This window comes from Anomaloglossus baeobatrachus, chromosome 5, assembly GCF_048569485.1.
Source record: "Anomaloglossus baeobatrachus isolate aAnoBae1 chromosome 5, aAnoBae1.hap1, whole genome shotgun sequence".
Lineage (NCBI taxonomy): Eukaryota > Metazoa > Chordata > Amphibia > Anura > Aromobatidae > Anomaloglossus > Anomaloglossus baeobatrachus.
The window spans coordinates 299,858,134-299,877,391 of NC_134357.1; the positions used below are offsets into that span (position 1 = coordinate 299,858,134).

Sequence of the window (19,258 nt, forward strand, 5' to 3'; positions counted from 1 at the left end):
TTTGTAAACGCAAGTGGAGAAGAGCCCTTAAGCTTCTCATAGCTGAATAGGTAATCCTATTTTTAATTGCTAAAAGTGCAATTCCTAGCAGCACTTATTTTTCCATGGTGCTGAAGACCCCTTCCCAATTCTTGGATGTGCTGCTGAATAGTCCCTCTTCTCTAAATTATAACCAAGATAATTTAAACCTCACCTGCTCCCTAGCCTGGCTTCAGTGGGGCAGTGAACTCTTGAACGTTGAGTTTGGGCCAACATGTTCGTGCCACTGGCCCAAACTAAGTGCTCTCCTCCTGTAGCAATCAGCGGCAGCTTTGACTCTGAAGCGTGGAAGCAGAATAAAGGAGAATGGCCGCATCCAGCCAGCTGCAGACCGATGCGAGCAGGCTATAAAACATAGATCATGCTATTGGCAGGCGCAGCTTGAGATTAAATGGTGGATTTTAACCTAGGTGAAGAGCAGTACACTACAGAAATAAACATCCTTCCATTCTTGAAGTGAGAGTATTTTTAATAAAAGGTAAATTGCAAAGTTGCTATTTTTTTTACGATCCCTTTGCAATTTTAACCATTTAAATGTAACCTGTCAAATTCCTGTTGCTCAAACCACAGGCAGCTTGAATTAGAGCCTGGCCAGCTGTATTGTAGCCAGTTAGGGTACTTTCACACTTGCTTTCAGCGGAGTCCGTCACTATGGAGAATAGGGCAGTCCGTTAACGCACTGCGCTATTCTCCATAGACTTGTATGGACGACGCACTGTAACGCAAGTGTCAGCGTTGCATCCGCTGGACGACGCAGCGTCGTTATTTTGACGCTGCATTGGGCGGAAGAAAAGCAGCATGTAACTTTTTTTGAGCAGCGCAATCCGTAGGCTTTCACTGCGCATGCTCTTTTTTTTTTTTAAATCACAAACTTTTTGTCTCTCGGTGGACGAACGTTCAGCCGGCATGTGAGAGCGCTCAGCTGAGCGCCCGCCCGCCGGCATGTGAGAGCGCTCAGCTGATCATTCACAATAGCCTGCTGCCGGTAAAACTGGAAAGAAGAAGAGAAAAAAAACCAAAAACTTTCCGTTGTGCCACTATATGCAACGCATCCGTTGCATCCGTCACACAACGCAATGCTATGGAAGCCGTCCAACGCAAGTGTGAAACTAGCCTTATGTGCTTCAGCTTTTCAGAGTGAACACTTTAAAAAGCCAGGGACTATAGGGAGTAACTTGACTAGTCCAATGTGGCCCTAGATGGCTTCTAATGCCTCATTTCTGATTGACAAATCTTTTACTACATACACACATGGGAGTAATCAGTCATTCAATTGAGGCTAGTGGTGAAGAAGCCAACGACGGACCTCACTGGACCAACGTTCAGGTTCCCTGTAACAACTTGATACAAATCCTATGAATCACATTTACATAGATCAACTGATCTAGTATGCAAATATGTACCACAATTATTCAGTTTCTGATTTCCACCAAATTAGAAGCATAAAAAGTGTTTATCTTGTGCTAACGTATAAGGAATGCAACGCAGTTTTGAATTGTGAACACAAGGGGGAGCTCCTGTCATTCTGTCTTTTGAGGCTACAGTATAGTTTTACATAAAATAGTAAATAATGTAAAAAGTAACACTGTATGGCTTTATTACAGAACTGTCATAAGCGCCCTGCATCAGTATTATTTCACCATTAGAAGAGAATATTTGGCCACTTTAATATACATAGCAATATAATGTAATACGCCATTCATATTGTGGTGTAGCTTATATAGAAATTCTTGTAGCAAATAGGAAAATACAATAGTTTAATAATAATCTGCAATCATGATGATTTTGCACCCAATTTGTATGAAGATAGTGACAAAATAGTCTATTATAATGGGTTACAAATCTGGTGACAGATCGCATAAACTAGAAGCCATATGCATCAACGACCATAAAGATTTATCTACAACATTTCAGAATAAAACATGATACAGAATACAAAGGTGCATCAACAGTATATAAAAAATATTATATAACAGCATTGACATATTCCGGTTAGTAAATATATATTTATAGAGGTTTATACATACATATATATAAAATTACTTTAAAATAGACTTTTCTTACAAAAACAAAAAAAAAAATCAAAACCATTTACAGTTTCATTTTAGCAACAGGAGAATACTACAGTTTCAACAAGCTGAAATGGATATGGCAGTACATAGACAAGCTTGGTGCAGGGACCTTAGGATCTTTGAGATGGTTATTTTATATATTCGCCCTAAATCTGCAGTATGGGTGATTCAGAACTATAAAAACCTCTCTGATTAATGCATCAGCCATATTAAGGCCCTGTCAATAAGTAAAAAGTGTGGGGGAAATCAAGCGCCGCTGCAGAAGTTCTAATTCCGAAACTCTTTGACAGTGATTGATGTGCAATAGGTGGAGCCACAGCCAATGCCCAAAGCTAGTGGAGCTGTGCTGTCATGCAGTCCCAGCTAAAGTGCCAAAAATGCGCGAGTAGTCCTTTTCAATCCAACATGGCTTCCAGCTGCTCTGCGAGGTCATCGAACATTGTACTGATGTCATCTAAGATGTTCTTTGTCAGAGGTGCCGTGTCACTAGCAGAAGCAAGACATTGTTGCAGTTTTTAGTTCAAAGCAGCACAAATTAATTACTCAATGACAATTCTTTATATTGTTACACATTGAATGTGTGTCGCTACTATTGGGTATTTGGAAGGGTAAAATGAAGTGACAAATTCCCTTTAAACTGCTCCCAATGCCATAGAGGCCATGTTATGTGCATCTCCATTAGGTTTCTATTAAGCTTAAACACCCTTATATATAAATAAAGAAGGGAATTTTGTTTACTTACCGTAAATTCCTTTTCTTCTAGCTCCAATTGGGAGACCCAGACAATTGGGGTGTATAGCTACTGCCTCCGGAGGCCACACAAAGCATTACACTTAAAAGTGTAAGGCCCCTCCCCTTCTGCCTATACACCCCCCGTGGGATCACGGGCTCCTCAGTTTTAGTGCAAAAGCAAGAAGGAGGAAAGCCAATAACTGGTTTAAGAACAAATTCAATCCGAAGGAACATCGGAGAACCGAAACCATTCAACATGAACAACATGTGTACCCGAAAAAACAAAAATCCCTAAGAAAACAGGGCGGGTGCTGGGTCTCCCAATTGGAGCTAGAAGAAAAGGAATTTACGGTAAGTAAACAAAATTCCCTTCTTCTTTGTCGCTCCTAATTGGGAGACCCAGACAATTGGGACGTCCAAAAGCAGTCCCTGGGTGGGTATAATAACCCCTCGTGATAGGACCGTAAAACAGCCCTTTCCTACAGGTGGGCAGCCGCCGCCTGAAGGACTTGTCTACCTAGGCTGGCGTCCGCCGAAGCGTAGGTATGCACCTGATAGTGTTTGGTAAAAGTGTGCAGACTCGACCAGGTAGCCGCCTGGCACACCTGCTGAGCCGTAGCCTGGTGCCGTAATGCCCAGGACGCACCCACGGCTCTGGTAGAATGGGCCTTCAGCCCTGAGGGAACTGGAAGCCTAGCAGAACGGTAGGCTTCAAGAATTGGTTCCTTGATCCACCGAGCCAGGGTGGATTTGGAAGCTTGCGACCCTTTGCGCTGACCAGCGACAAGGACAAAGAGTGCATCCGAGCGGCGCAAGGGCGCCGTGCGGGAAATGTAGATTGAGTGCTCTCACCAGATCCAACAAATGCAAATCCTTTTCACATTGATGAACTGGATGAGGACACAAAGAAGGCAAGGAGATATCCTGATTGAGATGAAAGGGGGATACCACCTTAGGGAGAAACTCCGGAATCGGGCGCAGAACCACCTTGTCCTGGTGAATCACCAGGAAGGGAGATTTGCATGACAGCGCTGCTAGCTCGGACACTCTCCGAAGAGACGTGACCGCTACTAGAAAAGTCACTTTCTGTGAAAGGCGAGAAAGGGAAACATCCCTCATAGGTTCGAAAGGCGGCTTCTGAAGAGCAATGAGAACCCTGTTCAGATCCCAGGGCTCTAACGGCCGCTTGTAAGGAGGGACGATATGACAAACCCCTTGCAGGAACGTGCGTACCTGAGGAAGTCGAGCTAGGCGCTTCTGAAAAAATACAGATAGCGCTGAGACTTGTCCCTTGAGGGAGCTGAGCGACAAACCTTTTCCCAAACCGGATTGCAGGAAAGAAAGAAAAGTAGGCAATGCAAATGGCCAGGGAGAAACTCCCTGAGCAGAGCACCAAGATAAGAATATTTTCCACGTCCTGTGGTATATCTTGGCGGAGGTTGGTTTTCTAGCCTGTCTCATGGTGGCAATGACCTCTTGAGATAATCCTGAACACGCTAGGATCCAGGACTCAATGGCCACACAGTCAGGTTCAGGGCCGCAGAATTCTGATGGAAAAACGGCCCTTGAGACAGCAAGTCTGGTCGGTCTGGTAGTGCCCACGGTTGGCCTACCGCGAGGTGCCACAGATCCGGGTACCACGACCTTCTCTGGAGCGACGAGGATGGCGCGGCGGCAGTCAGACCTGATCTTGCGCAGTACTCTGGGCAACAGTGCCAGAAGTGGAAACACATAAGGAAGCCGGAACTGCGACCAATCTTGAACTAAGGCGTCTGCCGCCAGAGCTCGGTGATCGTGAGACCGTGCCATGAAAGCCGGGACCTTGTTGTTGTGCCGAGACGCCATTAGGTCGACGTCCGGCATCCCCCAGCGGCGACAGATCTCCTGAAACACGTCCGGGTGAAGGGACCATTCCCCTTCGTCCATACCCTGGCGACTGAGGAAGTCTGCTTCCCAGTTGTCCACGCCTGGGATGTGAACTGCGGATATGGTGGAAGCCGTGTCTTCCACCCACGTCAGAATCCGCCGGACTTCCTGGAAGGCTTGCCGACTGCGAGTTCCTCCTTGGTGGTTGATGTATGCCACCGCTGTGGAGTTGTCCGACTGAATTCGGATCTGCTTGCCTTCCAGCCACTGCTGGAAGGCTTGTAGGGCAAGATACACTGCCCTGATCTCCAGAACATTGATCTGAAGGGTGGACTCTTGCTGAGTCCACGTACCTTGAGCCCTGTGGTGGAGAAAGACTGCTCCCCACCCTGACAGACTCGCATCTGTCGTGACCACCGCCCAGGATGGGGGTAGGAAGGATTTCCCTTTCGACAATGAGGTGGGAAGCAGCCACCATCGAAGAGAATCCTTGGTCGCCTGAGAAAGGGAGACGTTCCTGTCGAGGGACTTCGACTTCCCGTCCCATTGGCGGAGAATGTCCCATTGCAGTGGACGCAGATGAAACTGCGCGAAAGGGACTGCCTCCATTGCTGCAACCATCTTCCCTAGGAAGTGCATGAGGCGTCTCAAGGGGTTTGACTGGCCTTGAAGGAGAGATTGCACCCCTGTCTGTAGTGAACGCTGTTTGACAAGCGGAAGCTTCACTATTGCTGAGAGAGTATGAAACTCCATGCCAAGATATGTTAGCGACTGGGTCAGGGTTAGATTTGACTTGGAAAAGTTGATGATCCACCCGAAACCCTGGAGAGTCTCCAGTGCAACGTTCAGGCTGTGTTGGCATGCCTCTTGAGAAGGCGCCTTGACAAGCAGATCGTCTAAGTAAGGGATCACAGAGTGTCCCTGAGAGTGCAGGACTGCAACTACTGCTGCCATGACCTTGGTGAAGACCCGTGGGGCTGTCGCCAGACCAAAAGGCAGGGCTACGAACTGAAGGTGTTCGTCTCCTATAACGAAGCGTAGAAAACGCTGATGCTCTGGAGCAATCGGTACGTGGAGATAAGCATCCTTGATGTCTATTGATGCTAGGAAATCTCCTTGAGACATTGCGGCGATGACGGAGCGGAGGGATTCCATCCTGAACCGTCTGGTTTTCACGTGCTTGTTGAGAAGTTTTAGGTCCAGAACGGGACGGAAAGACCCGTCCTTTTTTGGTACCACAAACAAATTGGAGTAAAAACCGTGACCTTGCTCTTGAAGAGGAACAGGGATCACCACTCCTTCCGCCTTTAGAGTGCGCACCGCCTGCAGAAGAGCATCGGCTCGGTCGGGAGGCGGAGACGTTCTGAAGAACCGAGTTGGAGGACGAGAACTGAACTCTATCCTGTACCCGTGGGACAGAATGTCTCTCACCCAACGGTCTTGGACCTGTGGCAGCCAAATGTCGCCAAAGCGGGAGAGCCTGCCACCGACCGAGGATGCGGAGAGAGGAGGCCGAAAGTCATGAGGAAGCCGCCTTGGTAGCGGGTCTTCCGGCTGTCTTTTTTGGGCGTGACTGAGCCCGCCAAGAATCTGAGCTCCTCTGATCCTTTTGAGTCCTTTTGGACGAGGAGAATTGGGACCTGCCCGAGCCTCGAAAGGACCGAAACCCCGACTGTCCCCTCCTCTGTTGGGGTTTGTTTTGTCTGGGCTGAGGTAAGGATGAATCCTTACCCTTGGACTGTTTAATGATTTCATCCAAACGCTCACCAAACAGTCGGTCACCAGAAAATGGCAAACTGGTTAAGCACTTTTTGGAAGCAGAATCTGCTTACCATTCCCTTAACCACAAGGCTCTGCGTAAAACCACGGAGTTGGCGGACGCCACTGCCGTACGGCTCGTAGAGTCCAGAACCGCATTAATCGCGTAAGACGCAAATGCAGACATTTGAGAGGTTAAGGATGCCACCTGCGGAACAGATGTACGTGTGACCGTGTCAATCTGTGTAAGACCAGCTGAAATAGCTTGGAGTGCCCATACGGCTGCGAATGCAGGAGCAAACGACGCGCCGATAGCTTCATAGATGGATTTCAACCAGAGCTCCATCTGTCTGTCAGTGGCATCTTTAAGTGCAGCCCCATCCTCTACTGCAACTATGGATCTAGCCGCAAGCCTGGAGATTGGGGGATCCACCTTGGGACACTGGGTCCAGCTCTTGATCACGTCAGGAGGAAAGGGATAACGTGTATCCTTAAGCCGTTTGGAGAAACGCTTATCTGGATAAGCGTGGTGTTTCTGGACTGACTCTCTAAAGTCAGAGTGGTCCAGAAAAGTACTTAATTTACGCTTGGGATACCTGAAATGGAATTTCTCCTGCTGTGAAGCTGACTCCTCCACTGGAGGAGCTGGGGGAGAAATATCCAACATTTTATTGATGGACGCGATAAGATCATTCACTATGGCGTCACCATCAGGTGTATCCAGATTGAGAGCGGTGTCAGGATCAGAATCCTGATCAGCTACCTCCGCCTCATCACATAGAGAATCCTCCTGCTGGGACCCTGACCAGTGTGATGAAGTAGAGGGGCGCTCATAGCGAGCTCGCTTAGGCTGTCTGGGACTGTCGTCCGTGTCAGAGCCGTCACCCTGGGATACATGGGACACCCCCGGAGCCCGGAGCTGTTCCAACTGAGGGGGACCAGGGAGCAATGATTCAACAGTGCCCATGGTCTGAGTTACTGGTCTAGACTGCAAAGTTTCTAGAATTTTAGTCATAGTCACAGACAATCTATCAGCAAAAACTGCAAACTCTGTCCCCGTCACCTGGACAGTATTCACAGGTGGTTCTCCCTGGGTCACCTCCAGCAGGGGCCCCGGCCGAGCAAGTGGCACAGGGGCCGAGCACTGCACACAATGGGGGTCAGTGGAACCTGCCGGTAGAATAGCCTCACATGCGGTACAAGCAGCATAGAAAGCCTGTGCCTTGGCACCCTTGTTTTTTGCGGACGACATGCTGTCTGAGCAATCTAGGAGGGTATATAGCCAAGAATCACCAGCGACCGTTTAGTGCAATGTATAGCATGCAAGCATAAAAATACAATTGTACACTTCGGCACTAGTGGGGTCAGCACCGAGGTGCCGCTTACCGCCCGCTAAAAGCGGGTGTGTGGTCGCCAGAATCCCGTGCCTGGGTCTCCCAGAACTTGTCTCCCCTCTCCAGCTCAGACTGCACACAGGAATGGCTGCCGGCGTTCTGTGAAGAGGGGCGGACCGTGGGCGTGCCTCAGACAAAGTGCGGGAAACTGGCGTCCCACTGTGCTCAATGTGAGGGCTGGAGTATGTAAAGCAGACTCCAGCCCTCATCGCTGACGTTCTGTACAGCGTCCCGCCCTTCCCCTGACTGGCAGGCCTGGGGGCGGGAACGAAACGAAACTAGGCCGCAAAAGCCGGGGACTCTAGTAATAAGCGCGGCCGTCAAATATGCACGGCCAGCGCGGAAGTCCCCGGCGCACCACAAATCCCAGCCGCGCCGCAGTGTAAACTGCCAGCAGCGGCCGGCGCGGCAGTTTCCAACACAATAACTCCCTCAGCAAGCTGTGGTAGTGTGGCACAAGCGCGCAGCGCTGTTGTCCCCGGCGCACTAACACACCCAGCAATGCTGCAGTGTGCGCGCGGTCTGTACGGGGACACAGAGTACCTTGACGTAGCAGGGCCTGTCCCTGACGATACTCCGCTCCATATCCAGCAGATTCCTAGGGGCTGTGGATGGAGCACGGTCCCATGTGCCTGGAGACCGGTAAAATCCCACTTCGCCCAGAGCCCTAAGGGGGATGGGGAAGGATGCAGCATGTGGGCTCCAGCCTCCGTACCCGCAATGGGCACCTCAACCTTAACAAACACCGCCGACAAAAGTGGGGTGAGAAGGGAGCATGCTGGGGACCCTAGTATGGGTCCTCTTTTCTTCCATCCGACATAGTCAGCAGCTGCTGCTGACTAAACAGTGGAGCTATGCGTGGATGTCTGACCTCCTTCGCACAAAGCTTGAAAACTGAGGAGCCCGTGATCCCACGGGGGGTGTATAGGCAGAAGGGGAGGGGCCTTACACTTTTAAGTGTAATGCTTTGTGTGGCCTCCGGAGGCAGTAGCTATACACCCCAATTGTCTGGGTCTCCCAATTAGGAGCGACAAAGAAAACAAATTTTAAATTCTTAGTTACCGGTTATGTATATCCCTGGCTTCTAGTTAGGTCATATAGATCCACCTGAATATCACTTCAGTCACGTTCCTCCAACCAGTAGTGATGTTCACCGTAATTTAATGATAGCCTGGACTGCTTGATGATATGGCCCTTGCTGAAGAAATCCCACACTTGTGAGCTGCCAGCAAGCTTCTCAGGCACGCACATTACAGATTGGAAAATTAAGCTACGGATGTAAACCAATGAGCGCAAGCTCTGGACACCACTTGTATTCGAGAGGCTTGATGCATGTCTTAATTGCACGCCACTCACATCACTCCACATGCTCATGTCATGCAGAAGAATTCTGAATATTAGTGGCCTCAGAGCATAGGCATAATAAAAATGAAGCTGCGGTTTACACCTGGTTTCATTGTGCATGTCCAGGAAGCTGTCAGAGCAAAAGGCGTGGGGTTTCATCATATAAGGCATGTTGGTGTAGTCCAGGCCATCAAACCGCTGTGGGCGTCTCTCTGCTGACCACAGAAGCTTGACTGAAGCAATATTCAGCTCCCCCTACATGACAATGCTAGGAATTTACATAGAAGGTAACTAAAAGATATAGATAGATATAGATATATACACACATACACACATATTATATATATAATATATGTACACACACACACACACACACATTAATGTTATAGCCAGGTTGGGGATGATTGTTACATGCGTTCTGCAGCATTGGGGGTAGTTTAGCAGAGCAGGTTCCCTTGAAAGAGTTATTCTAAAGGAAAAAAAGAAAAAATCAAGTTGAGGAATGGCATTGAGGTGTCAATGCTTGACCTCAGCTCCATTCATTGTTTATGACCACTGGAAATAACTAAGCGCTGTACTAAGCTAGAGATGCGAAAATCCATTCGTACGACTCAGATTCCATTGGCCAGGTCCGCAAACTGTGATTGCTAGACGCAAGGCCTGCGAATCTCCTTACCTCCCGTTTTTTTGACGGCATGACACACACAGATGACTTTGTGCCAGCCTAGCCAATCAAAAGAGGAACCATGAAAGCTAGGAGGAAATGAGATTTACAGGACTCCCATGGGAGTACTGACTTGGTCCACGACTGAAGCCCTGCCAATCAATTTTCCCATCTCTACTATAGATATTGAATGGAGCAGAAGCCAAGCATGCAGACTTATACTCAATTCAGGACTCATTCTCGTGATCACTGGGAGTCCCAATAGTTGGACCCCCTGCAATCAGCAAGTTCTCCTATGCTTTAATAGGAAATAGTTTTATTGGGAGGGATGGAAGGGGGGAAATAACCCTTTAAAACTGTATAATAATCTGTCAATTGTGACATACTGAAGCAATAGGTCATAACTTACAGTCAAAAGGAACAACCCCTCACCCTTACTGTATCATGAATTACCTGATACTTTTATCTATCGGATCACGCTCAACTTGGGTTTTCTGTAGTGAGCTGGCATATCTCATAGGCCCCAACTGTGATTGGTTCTGGTTCTGTGAAGATACTTTATTCCATTCCCTAATAACCGTGCAAGATTCGTTTGCCCACACAATGGAATTTGTATTTGGAGGTGGCCCATTTGATCCCCATGAAGGCTTCTGTAACACTTGCTCTGGCCCCGATATCACCAAGTGCGCTTGAGAACCTATAAACCATAAAAAAAAAGGACAGTTCCTGATGAGGAAGGTTATATCAGCATTGAGAAGTTTACATGTACACAAATCAAGACCTCCAAACAATAAAGGCTCCAATCCGTCAAAGAAACTTCGTTAGAATTCAGACATAAATTTCTTTGAAAAGGCATACATTTTGGAGCAACTAGGAGTTACGCAAACATTTTGCAACCTTTGGCGTTTTCACACTAGTTTCTCCCAGCTACATCAAAATGGGTGGAGCTGTGGCATTACAGGGAAATGAGACCACAGCTCATTTAAATCATGACGAGTTGTGGTATCCTTTATCCAAGAAATCTTACTCCAGTCAGGTATTGGTGTAAGATGAGTTAGGAGCTTCAGACTCCACAATGACCTTACATCAAATCATCAGTCTTGATGAGTTGGAGTCATAGTCCTAACACAAAAAGATTAATGCAACAAAAAGCACACGCCATATAGGTAAATCATAGGGAATTGTGTATTTGCGCCACCTAAACATTTGCCTCATAATGGACTACGATTTACCCAAAATAGCAGCAACATTACAGCAAAAAAAGTATACAACAGTGACTACTGTAGAAGTGACAATAACAAGGGGAAAGCAGCTTAAGATTGTCACCAGTGATGAGCGAGCACTAAAACACTATGGTGCTCGGTACTCGTAACAAGCAATTTGATGCTCAGACGGGCTCGCCTTGTGTACCATGTATAAATAGAAGTCAATGGGGAACTCAAGTGTTTTTTTTTCAGAAAATTTTCTGGAAAAATGCTAGGAGTTCCCCATAGACATTGACCGTAAAAAAGAGAATTTTGTTACTTACCGTAAATTCTTTTTCTTATAGTTCCGTATTGGGAGACCCAGACCATGGGTGTATAGCTTCTGCCTCCGGAGGACACACAAAGTACTACACTTAAAAATGTAGCTCCTCCCTCTGAGCTTATACAACCCCTGGTAGCCAGTCCTAGCCAGTTTAGTGCAAAAGCTGAAGGGGAATAGCCACCCACAAGTAGAACCGAGTAAGAACCGGAACAACCGGAGACTCTGTCCACGACAACAGCCGGTGATAACACACGGAACAAGAAAATTGCCAACAGGCAACAGGGAGGGAGCTGGGTCTCCCAATACGGAACTATAAAAAAAAGAATTTACGGTAAGTAACAAAATTCTCTTTTTCTTTATCGTTCCTTTGGGAGTCCCAGACCATGGGACGTTCCAAAGCTGTCCCTGGGTGGGAATAAACAGAAAAAACTAAGAAGTAGGTGGAGCCTAACTTCACAAGTGGACGACAGCCGCCTGAAGGATGCGTCTGCCCAAGCTCGCATCTGCCGAAGCATGAGCATGCACTTGGTAGTGCTTTGAAAAGGTATGCAGGCTAGTCCAAGTGGCAGCCTGACAGACTTGTTGAGCCGTAGCCTGGTGCCTAAAAGCCCAAGAGGCACCGACAGCTCTGGTCGAGTGTGCTTTGATCCCCGGCGGGGGAGGCACCTGAGTACTCTGGTAGGCGTCCGAAATGGTCGATCTAATCCAACGGGCCAAGGTCGGCTTAGAAGCAGAGAGACCCTTGCGCCGCCCTGTGGTTAGCACAAAAAGAGAGGTGCACCGCCTAAGCGCAGCGGTGCGAGACACATAGATCCGGAGAGCACGCACCAGATCTAGAGTATGCAGCGCTTTCTCAAAGCGATGAACAGGGGCCGGACAGAAGGAAGGCAAGGAAATATCCTGGTTAAGGTGGAAGGGAGAGACCACCTTAGGAAGAAAGTCCGGGGTCGAACGGAGAACTACCTTGTCTTGGTGAAAAAACAAAAAAGGTGACTCCAAGGAGAGCGCAGCCAAATCAGAGACTCTCCTGAGAGAAGTTATGGCAACTAGAAAGGCCACCTTTTGAGAAAGACGATACAAAGAAACCTCCCTAAGGAGCTCGAAAGGGGGTTTCTGCAATACCGTGAGGACCAAGTTAAGGTCCCAGGGATCCAAGGGCCGCCGATAAGGCGGAATGATGTGAGACGCACCTTGCATGAAGGTGCGGACCTGAGCCAGCCGGGCGAGACGCCGCTGGAACAGCACCGATAGAGCTGAGACTTGTCCCTTGAGAGAGTTGAGGGACAGTCCTAGCTGCAGACCGGACTGTAAAAAAGACAGAAGGGTCGGCAACGAGAATGGCCAAGGAGAATGGCCGGAAGAGCGACACCAGGACAGGAAAATTTTGCCAGTCCTGTGATAGATCTTGACGGAGGAAGACTTACGGGCCCGAGTCATAGTGGAGATGACTTCAGGAGGAATACCTGAAGCCGTCAAAATCCAGGACTCACGAGCCACGCCGTCAATTTGAGTACCGCAGAATTCGGGCGGAAAAACGGACCTTGCGAGAGCAGGTCTGGACGGTCCGGAAGATGCCACGGCATCTCCACGGACAGTTGGAGCAGGTCCGGATACCAAGCTCGCCTGGGCCAGTCCGGTGCAATGAGGATGACTCGACGGCCCTCCATTCTGATCTTGCGCAGGACTCTGGGCAAGAGAGCTAGAGGGGGAAACACGTAGGACAGACGAAACTGGGACCAGTCTTGAACCAGAGCGTCCGCGGCGAAGGCCTGAGGATCGTGGGAGCGAGCCACGTAAACCGGAACCTTGTTGTTGTGACGGGATGCCATTAGGTCCACGTCCGGAGTGCCCCACTTACGGCAGATTGACTAAAACACTGCCGGGTGCAGGGACCACTCGCCACCGTCCACGGATTGACGGCTGAGATAATCTGCCTCCCACTTTTCTACGCCAGGGATGTGGACTGCGGATATGGTGGACTTGGAGTCCTCCGCCCATTGAAGAATGCGTTGGACCTCCAACATTGCCAGGCGGCTGCGTGTCCCGCCTTGGTGATTGATGTAGGCAACCGCTGTCGCGTTGTCTGACTGAACTCGAATGTGCCTGCCCGCCAACAGGTGGTGAAAGGCTAGGAGAGCTAGAAGCACAGCTCTGGTTTCCAGCACATTGATTGGAAGGGCTGACTCGGACGGAGTCCAAGTGCCCTGTGCTCTGTGGTGGAGATGTACCGCTCCCCAGCCGGATAGGCTGGCATCCGTGGTGAGAATCACCCAGGACGGAGTCAGGAAGGAGCGCCCTTGGGACAGGGAGAGGGGTCGAAGCCACCACTGAAGAGAGCTCCTGGTCCGTGGCGACAGAGCCACTAACCTCTGTAAGGAGGAAGGCCGCTTGTCCCAACAGCGGAGAATGTCCAGCTGCAGAGGACGCAGATGGAACTGGGCAAAGAGAACCGCCTCCATGGAGGCCACCATTTGACCCAGCACCTGCATCAGACGCCTGAGGGTATAACGGCGGGGCCTCAGGAGAGAGCGCACCGCCAACCGGAGTGACAGCTGTTTGTCTAAGGGCAACTTCACAAGTGCCGGCAAAGTCTCGAACTGCATCCCTAGGTACGTGAGACTCTGGGTCGGAGTCAGAGTGGATTTGGGAAGATTGACAATCCACCCGAATTGGGCTAGGGTGGCGAGAGTGAGCGAAACACTCCGCTGACAGTCTGCGCTGGATGTACCCTTGACCAGAAGGTCGTCCAGATAAGGAAGCACTGCTAACCCCTGGAGGTGCAGGACCGCAATAACTGCCGCCATGACCTTGGTGAATACCCGAGGGGCCGTGGCTAACCCGAAGGGGAGAGCCACGAATTGGAAATGATCCTCTCCTATCGCAAAACGTAACCAACGCTGATGTGACACTGCGATTGGCACATGTAGATAGGCATCTCTGATGTTGATGGACGCCAGGAACTCTCCTTGGGTCATAGAGGCAATGACTGATCGCAGAGACTCCATGCGAAAATGCCGCACCTGAACATGCTTGTTGAGAAGCTTGAGATCCAGGATGGGCCGGAAGGTACCGTCCTTTTTTGGAACTAGGAAGAGATTTGAGTAAAAACCTCTGAACCGTTCCTGAGCGGGAACTGGGACAATCACTCCATTTGCTTGCAAGGACGCCACGGAGCAGGGGGGAGTTGAGAGAAAAAATCTGTTTGGAGGGCTGGAAGAGAATTCTATCCTGTAGCCGTGAGATATGATGTCTCTCACCCACTGATCGGAGACTTGCTTTAACCAAGCGTCGCCAAAGTGGGAGAGCCTGCCACCGACTAAGGACGTGGCTGGAGCGGGCCGAGAGTCATGAGGAAGCTGCCTTAGTGGCAGAACCTCCTGCGGTCTTCTGCGGACGCGCTTTTGGACGCCAGTTGGATTTCTGATCCTTGGCTGAGTTAGCGGACAAGGCGGAAGGCTTAGAGGATGACCAGTTGGAGGAACGAAACCTCGATTGATTCCTACCCTGGGCGGGTTTCCTGGTCTTGGTTTGTGGCATGGAAGTACTCTTCCCGCCAGTAGCTTCTTTAATGATTTCATCCAGCTGTTCACCAAACAGCCGTGAACCAGCAAAAGGGAGCCCAGCAAGAAACTTCTTGGAAGAAGCATCTGCCTTCCACTCTCGAAGCCACAAAATCCTGCGGATAACAAGAGAATTAGCTGAAGCCACCGCAGTGCGGTGAGCAGCTTCTGGAATGGCAGACATGGCATAGGATGAAAAAGCTGAAGCCTGAGCAGTTAAGGTAACCATCTCAGGCATAGATTCCTTGGTGAGGGAATGCATCTCCTCTAGAGAAGCAGAGATGGCTTTGAGAGCCCACACTGCTGCAAAAGTCGGGGAAAACGCGGCCCCCGCAGCTTCATACACAGATTTGGCCAGAAGGTCAATCTGACGGTCAGTGGAATCCTTAAGTGAGGTGCCGTCAGCCACCGACACAACGGTCCGGGCTGAGAGCCTAGACACCGGAGGGTCTACCTTTGGGGAGTGAGACCACTCCTTGACCACCTCAGGTGGAAATAGAAACCGGTCATCAGAACCACGCTTTGGAAAGCGTTTGTCAGGGCAGGCCCTGGGCTTGGTCACAGCGGTCTGAAAACTGGAGTGGTTAAAGAACACACTCTTCACTCTCTTAGGCGAGGTAAACTGATGTTTTTCTGCCAAAGAGAGTTGCTCCTCTGACACTGGCGGATTGAGATCCAGCACAGAATTAATAGAAGCAATCAAATCACTAAGATCTGAGTCACCCTCAGAGAAATCGATGGGATACATAGGCTCCGAGCCCCCAGTGAGGGCATCCTCCTCATCTTGAGAGTCAGCTCTTGAGACAGAGCCGTGGGATGGGGAGGGGGAGGAAACCCTGCGCCTTCTCTTAGAAGGACGGGGTCTGGGATCAGATTATGAATCCTCCGTGAGCTCCGATGGACGGAGGTCAGAGGATAGGAGTCCTCTGTCAAGAGTATTAGAGGCACCCTGTGAGGGGGGCTGATGCATATTCATCAAAGTCCTGGACAAAAGCCCCATGGACTCAGCAAATGACTGGGATATGGACCTAGAAAAGGACTCTACCCAGGCCGGGGGTTCAGTCACAGGTGCAGCAGCAGCCTGAGACACCACTGGGGGTGAGACTCCAGGCTGTGGCACCGCCAAGTTAGAGCAACCATCACAGTGTGGATAAATGCTCGGCTCAGGCAGCAGGAGCTTACATGCAGTGCATGCAGAATAAAGCTTTGGAGCCTTGCTCCTTGTATGAGACATGCTGCTGGAGTGGGGGCTTTAGAGAGAATGAACCCCAGGGAGAATATACAGAGGTCCACAACCGGAGACCGGCTGTGGCTTACCAGACCGCTGAGCGCGGTGTTGTGTGCCCTCCAGATCCCGAAGCCCGGTCCCCCAGTCGCAGCACCTCAGCAGAGATGCAGAATGCAGGATGTCCCAGAGCAGAGTGAACTCTGCCTGAGAAGAGGGCGTTCCTATAAAAGAGCGGGAACTGGAGGGCTATAGAGACCTGCAGGGAAGGAGGGACGCCCCAGCAGCCCTGTGTAGAATGGCCGCCGGGAGGAGCCGAACCTGTCCCTCTGCATAAGTGACATGCGAGGGCAGGAAAATGAAACTAGGCCTCCGGCGAAGCCGGGGCCTAAATTTAAGCGGCGAGGCCGACAAGCAGGCACCATCGGCGCGGTTCTCAGGCAAAAGCTAGAGAACCCGCCGGAAAAGTTAAAACAATCACATACAGCATACTCTCCCCTTCAATAAAGAACCGGGACCGCCAACAAATGTCTCAGGTACTTAGCTACTGAGACGCAGGGCCATGTCCCTGGGGATGAGTGCTCCGGTCCAACAGAATCCTCAAGGGGCTGTGGATGGAGACCGGACTCCTGCCAGGCATGGAGACCGTGCTGGCTCCCACTTCAAGCCAGAGCCCAGAAGGGATGGTGAAGGAGCGCGGCATGTAAGGCTGCAGCCTTGTAAATCAACCTTAACAACACCGCCGACACAGTGGGGTGAGAAGGGACATGCCGGGAGTCCAGACATGGACCCGCTTTTCTTCAAACTCTTTCCAAAAGTCAAACAAATCAGATGAGAATGCATGTGTGGATGTATGCCTCCTGACACAAAGCAATAAACTGGCAAGGACTGGCTACCAGGGGTTGTATAAGCTCAGAGGGAGGAGCTACACTTTTAAGTGTAGTACTTTGTGTGTCCTCCGGAGGCAGAAGCTAAACACCCATGGTCTGGGTCTCCCAAAGGAACGATAAAGAAATATCATATATGGCCATCACCGTCCATCAAAATGTTGCCTACGAAACAATTTCCACACGAAAGATAATTTCTTGTCATATGCTGGAGAAATACCCATCTACTCTTAAAATATTCTGACATTTCCTAGAAACCCTGGATAGGATCAGTGGGAGTTAATGGCAGTGTAATCCACGTCAGTTACAATGCCACCGATTTTTATAGAAGTGCTATTAAAGGGTTATTCCCATCTTCAAAATGGGTAAGTGAACAAAGTGCTTCTAAACACAGGCAACTTAATTTCCTTATTAAAAATTTGCCCCATTAAACTTAAATCTTTAATTTTTTTACCTTATTGTTAATTGCTCATTATCTGGGAAACTGGTCACTGCTGCGCGGTAATTGAATGTGCGCAGCATCAACAATTGGTTTCATATTGCACGGAGTCTGGCCGGAGCACATTTTCAGCTCCTGGTCCCGGCCACTTTCAGATCCTTTTATAGCCTCCCCTATAATGCACACATTAGGCCAGTAGCGCAACAATGCTAATGACCTGAACTGTCACTCGATAAGTAGAGTCCACCCCCAAGTAACTATGATGTTGGCAAGCTGGAGAGCAGTGTGCTCCGCGAAAATTAAACAAACCCTTTAACAAGATTAGTTTAGAGATCTGAGAGCTGCAAACTAAAAGGGGTTTTCTAAAATAAAAAGGAGGAGGTGCCAGTGACACTCCCAAGGCGTAATAGCATACAAAGTGAAAAGACAAAAGCAGCACTCATTTTCTCAGACAATTTTTTTTTCTTTAGGGCCAAATGGGACTAAGCACTTGGGAAAGCAACAATGCGCCTGTCGAAGACATAAGAAAATATAATTTTATATATACAGTGGGTGCGGAAAGTATTCAGACCTCTTTACATTTTTCACTCTGTTTCATTGCAGCCATTTGGTAAATTCAAAAAAGTTCATTTTTTTCTCATTAATGTACATTCTGTACCCCATCTTGACAAAAAAAACAAACAAAACAGAAATGTGCAAATTAAATAAACAATAACTGAAATATCACATGCTGATAAGTATTCAGACCCTTTGCTCACACATATTTAAGTCACAAGGTGTCCATCTCCTTGTGATCCTCCTTGATATGCTTCTGCTCCTTCATTGGAATCCAGCTGTGTTTAATTAAACTAATAGGACTTGATTTGGAAAGGCACATATCTGTCTATATAAGACCTCACAGCTCACAGTGCATGTCAGACCAAATGAGAATCATGAGGTCAAAGGAACTGCCCAAGGAGCTCAGAGACAGAATTGTGGCAAGGCACAGATCTGGCCAAGGTTACAGAAGAATTTCTGCAGTACTCAAGGTTCCTAAGAGCACAGTGGCTTCCATAATCCTTAAATGGAAGAAGTCTGGGACCACCAGAACTCTTCCTAGACCTGGTCGTCCAGCCAAACTGAGCAATCGTGGGAAAAGAGCCTTGGTGACAGTTAAAAAAGAACCCCAAGATCACTGTGGCTGAGTTCCAGAGATGCAGTAGGAAGACAGGAGTAAGTTTCACAAAGTCAACTGCATTCCTTCACCAGTCTTTATGGCAGAGTGGCCTGACGGAAGCCTCTCCCCAATGCAAGACATATGAAAGCCTGCATAGAGTTAACAATAAAACACATGAAGGACTCCCAAACTATGAGAAATAAGATTCTCTAGTCTGATGAGATGAAGATAGAACGTTTTGGTGATAATTCTAAGCGGTATGTGTGGAGAAAACCAGGCACTGCTCATAACCTGCCCAATAAAATCCCAACAGTGAAAATTGGTGGTGGCAGCATCATGCTACGAGGGTGTTTTTCAGCTGCAGGGACAGGACGACTGGTTGCAATTGAAGGAAAGATGAATGCAGTCAAGTATGGAGATATCCTGGAAGAAAACCTCTTCCAGAGTGCTCTGGACGTCAGACTTGGTCGAAGGTTCACCTTCCAACAAGACAATGAACCTAAGCACACAGCTAAAATAACAAAGGAGTGGCTTCTGTGACTATTCTTGACTGGCCCAGCCAGAGCCCTGACCTAAACCCAATTGAGCATCTCTG

At 49.0% G+C, this 19,258-nt stretch overlaps 1 protein-coding gene across 4 annotated transcripts in view; it reads right to left on the reverse strand.

The window, feature by feature from the left end:
* Positions 1 to 1,367: 1,367 nt before the first annotated feature.
* Positions 1,368 to 19,258, reverse strand: part of CASKIN2 (CASK interacting protein 2) — an 81,193-nt gene continuing 63,302 nt past the window's right edge. For all 4 annotated transcript variants that reach the window (XM_075349646.1, XM_075349647.1, XM_075349648.1 and 1 more), the window contains 2 exons: positions 10,323 to 10,566; positions 1,368 to 2,597 (listed from right to left, as the gene is read on the reverse strand). In XM_075349646.1, the coding sequence (XP_075205761.1) occupies positions 2,507 to 2,597; positions 10,323 to 10,566 (335 nt within the window). In that variant the 3' untranslated portion in view covers positions 1,368 to 2,506. The remainder of the gene's footprint in view (positions 2,598 to 10,322; positions 10,567 to 19,258) is intronic.